The sequence below is a fragment of the Lotus japonicus genome, chromosome 5, assembly GCF_012489685.1.
Source record: "Lotus japonicus ecotype B-129 chromosome 5, LjGifu_v1.2".
Classification (NCBI taxonomy): Eukaryota; Viridiplantae; Streptophyta; class Magnoliopsida; order Fabales; family Fabaceae; genus Lotus; species Lotus japonicus.
The window spans coordinates 10,262,537-10,267,233 of NC_080045.1; the positions used below are offsets into that span (position 1 = coordinate 10,262,537).

Here is a 4,697-nt window from a genome sequence, read left to right on the forward strand (position 1 = left end):
GTTTTAAACAACACGTTTTCCGTTTTTTTAGGCATCATCTCCATTCCTGTTATTGTTTTTTTTTTGTCTTCTTCTCGGTTGTTACGGTGATACATTTTCTATGAAGCACGGGTACGACAATTTGGCGCCGGGTTATTGGGTACGGCCACCGCACTGGGTCATAGAATCACGGGTACGGCTACCACACCGCCACCGGGTGCGCACCGAAAATCACCGGGTACGCCACGGGTAATTGGGTGGGTTGGCGGTGCGGCCCGGGTACGCTGCTGGGTACTTTAACGTAAAAAATTGATATTTTTTTACTAATTAAATAATTAAAAAATATTTTCCTAGATAGTAAATAAACCTAACTTACTCCTCACGTTCTCAATTCTCACCCTCTCCTCTCTTCTGCACGACGTTTCTTCTACTCTTCTCTCTCAGTCTCACGTAAGTTCTCTATGCCTCTACCTCTCTTCTCCTCTTCTCTCTCACGTTTTGCTACAAGTTTCTACCTATAATTCTTACTATAACCTATGCATATATGTGATGTTAGTAGAAACTGACCCTGACATGATTTCTCTTCATTATGAATCAATTATATGTGCCTTCTCCATTTTCTCCACTTCTCTGTCCACTCAACACCTGCATATTTAATTATTTATTAATTTTATTGCTCTTATTATCTTGTTCCATGTGTTGTCTATGCCCTTATGGCCATATCTTTATACTGATAACATGTAAATTGTAACTCATTTTCAAGAACCTGTAATATTAAACTTTTTGTTTCGGTAGGAGAGCTCATTTTTTTCTTTGTGAATATCTATTTTGTTCATGTTCTTTTGTCTGAATTCTTGTTACAGTGCAAATGGCTACTCAACAATCTAGTAACAATTCAAGTGCTCAATCTAGTTCTTCCGTATCTCGGAAAATTTGCACTCGGAAAAGTTGAAGGAAAAACACCTCTTTAGGGTTATGTGACTTTGTTACAAAGTAAGCAAGATGGAGGAGGGAATGCAACTTGGCGTTGCAACTACTGTGAACATGTATTTATGGTAGCTTCAGATGCAGGAGCTATGTTCTTGAAGGCTGTTGATGGATCTGGTGAGTATAAGGATAAAAATTATATTGCAAATAAGATTTTAGATGTTATTAAAGATGTTGGAGCACAAAATGTTGTGCAAGTCATTATTGATAATGCACCTGTTTGCAAGGCGGCTGGATCTATTGTGGAGGGTGTTCATCCTCATATTTTTTGGAAACCGTGTGTTGTTCACACATTGAACCTTGCATTGAAAAACATTTGTGATCCAAAAAATACTGAAAGTAATGAGGCTGCCTACAGTGAGTGTAGTTGGATATCTAAGGTTGTTGATGATGCTCAACTCATTAGAAATTTCATCATAAACCATTCCATGAGGCTTTCCATGTCTCAACAGTTTGTGAATTTGAAGTTGCTTGCGGTTGTTGAGACTAGATTTGCTTCAACCATTATCATGCTTAAAAGGTTGAGAGTCGTTAAGCAAGGTCTTCTTTCTATGGTCATTGACGAACAATGGATTAGCTATAGAGATGATGATAAACATAGAGCAATATTTGTGAAAGACACAATTTCAAATGATAGTTGGTGGGAGAAAGTTGATTATGTGCTAAGCTTTACAAGTCCCATATATGACATGCTTCGTGCTTGTGATACTAATCAACCCACTCTTCATTTGGTTTATGAGAAATGGGATTCCATGATTGAGCAAGTGAAATTAACAATATTTCAACATGAGAACAAGGAGTTGAATCAACATTCGTCCTTCTATGACGTGGTGTATAGCATCCTAATTGATATATGGACCAAAAGTAACACTCCACTTCATTGCTTAGCCCATTCACTTAATCCAAGGTAAGCTTAATTCATTTGTAACTTCAATTTTTATTGTACTCTTTCTTAGTGGAACCAACTAACTTTTACTTGTTGATTATACTTTCTATTAGATACTATTGTGAGCAATGGCTTGAGGGAGCTCCAAACCGAGTAACCCTTGATATGGACAATGACATTTGCATGGAAAGAAACAAGTGCTTAAGAAGCTACTTTCCGATAGCGAAGGAAAGATTAGAGGCATATGCTGAGATTGCCAAATTCGCAAGTGTAAATGGAGAACTTGCCCAATATGATTGCTCACAACATAGATGGGACCTCGAGCACAGGGATTGGTGGGTGATGTATGGAGCTGCACTCCCATGCATCTCCACCTACGTCCCACATTTTGGTCTCACCTTCCATATAACTCTTACTCTTTGTTGAAAGAAGACGAAGATTTGTATGTATAAAAACTAGGTCATTAGCTCTTCTATTGTTGAGTTTATTCCTTTTTTTGGAATGGATGAAGGAATAAGTACTCCAATTCTTCTCACAACAAGAAGAAGATGATGGTTGTGCAAGAAGTTTCAAGGAAATTGGTTGAAGCCCCTTGATGAACCAGATTTTGTAACGCCCCGATTTCTCGAGGGTCACTTTAGTAACCTTTTTCAAAAACGTGTATAAATTTTTGTCGAAATAAAACCTTTTAATGATAGTAAATAAAAGATAGAATGAATGCTGAATAAACTTCATTTTATTAAATAGACCAAGGCTTTTTCTTTATTACATCAAGACTCAATGAAGGAAACTAGTGCTTTCAACCTTACTTAAGCTCATCCACATACACGATGGCTTTAAGAAGGTATCGAGCCCTAAAACAACACTCGACCTCACCCCAAGTACAGACACAACACTCTCCCAACCCAACTCAGACGAAGCCTCTGGCCCTGAATGCTTCATCGACGACTTCCCTGATCAATGTCCGAAGCCTCTGCTCCTGGCGCTCGATCACCCTGCCGAACATCTCCTCCATGCGAGCCTCTGGGATGGGAGGGTCAGGTACAGGCGATGCCGGGGAGTAATCCGAAGAATCAGGCCCAGGTGGGGGCGGTGTGAACACGGCCGGTGGTGATGAACCCTCCGAAGGGTCTGTCTCCATAGTGGACTTCTCGTCGTCAGGTGGTGCAAACCGCGCGGGAGGATAGGGCATCCGAATCTCGCCCTCGAAGCCTGTCACCTTTCGATGAGTGTCGTCCGGGTTGTAGGTCGATAGAAACATAAAGCCTTTATACACATACCGGTCCAGGGAGTGGTCTATCTCCCAGGCGGTGTCTTCATCCATGCTATGCAGAGTGAGGCCCATTCTCCGGCGATCCATCTAGGCGTTAAGCGCCCCAAACAGCAAGCAAACAAACAAGCAAGGGTCAACTTCTAGAAAGCAACCACTCAAGTCAAGTATTGTGTTTGTCAAGTATTCATAGGTAAGCCCTAGGCTAACATTTTCACATAAAGGGAACTATCATGTCTCTAGGTCATAGTTAGTCAATGTGGGGTAAGTATGCATGCAGAAGCTTTGGATATCCTCAAGCCAATCCCTCTTGGAAAGGCTGGACGAACACGACTCCGCGATCGGGGATGGACCTCTCCAACGCACCGCTGCCCAACAGCTTGAAGATCGGGGGTTGGACCTCTCCAACATCGTCGTACCTTGCTCGTCCTTATTCAGGGCCTCCCCTGAATATCACCATCAACTAGCCCAATCCAGGTCACTAGCTGTGGCCAACCAAGCCCAATCCAGGTCACTTGGTCCACAATGCATGCCATGCAAGTCAGTCATCATCACTAGGCCCTAAGCCCATCACGTTCATCTCTTATGAACAACATATCATCGCATAATAACTTGCATGCATAGCAATAAATATAGCTAACACCCTAGGCATATAGGCATGTTCATAATAACACTAGCTAGCATTTATTGCATCATCATCATATAGCACATCTAGTACATACATCATCAATAGTCCTAGCATCATGCTTGCTAACAATCACAATCACAAACAATTTATCTAGGCCGGCCGAGGCCGAAGTGCCCTTACCTTTGTCACAGCAAAAACACGTCCTAGGACTTTGGATTTGGCGGGATCACGCTCAATTCGAACTTCCTAGTCATGTGGACAGAGTAACGGTACGAATTAGTAGTCGTTTAGCGATAATATATCCTTTCCCCGTCTTTTCAAAAACATTATCTTAAAACCTCGAAAAATCAAAACTTTCTCTTTCATAAGATCAAAACCTCTTTTCTAAAATAATTGTTTGAAGATCATAAGAACGTTATAAGAACATCATGAATTTCTTAAGAAAAACCCCCAAAAACATAAACATTCCTAAGCAACCCGATCAAAATCATTCTCTTCTGGTTTTTGGCAGATCAGCTTAAGCTGCAACCACAGAGCATATTGAGAATGGCCTTGCTCAAGGCTTAGAAACTAAAGCAATAATAAAAAAATAAATAAAAGAAGTCAAGAGAGGGAGAGAGCTCACGGCTAGGGAGAGAGGAGAGCAAGTGAGCTTGTTGTGAAAAATGAGGAGGAGGAGCTCTCTATTTATAGTGAGAGGTGAGAGCTAAGCATTAATTGCTTTTATTCCTCCCCAAGTGAGGCCCAAAACCGCCCCTCCTTCAGCCCATTATAGGGTTTCTAGAACTTTCCAAAACTCCCCACCTTTAGCCGTCAAATTTAGGTTTATTTCCTAAATTAAACCCCACAAAAATTAGCATTTAAATCCCTAATTATTTAAAGAAATAAAATCTGAGTCACAAGAGTTTTAAATCAGATTTGGAGGGATCCTTGGAAGTTTTAAAACT

General features: G+C 40.9%; 1 protein-coding gene across 1 annotated transcript; it reads left to right on the top strand.

Moving 5' to 3' along the window:
- The first annotated feature begins 1,031 nt into the window (after positions 1-1,031).
- Positions 1,032-2,448, top strand: LOC130719057 (uncharacterized). Its single transcript, XM_057569705.1, has 3 exons — positions 1,032-1,873; positions 1,966-2,196; positions 2,364-2,448. Exons 1-3 carry the CDS (start codon positions 1,032-1,034, stop codon positions 2,446-2,448), a joined length of 1,158 nt encoding a protein of 385 aa, XP_057425688.1.
- The last annotated feature ends 2,249 nt before the right edge of the window (positions 2,449-4,697 follow it).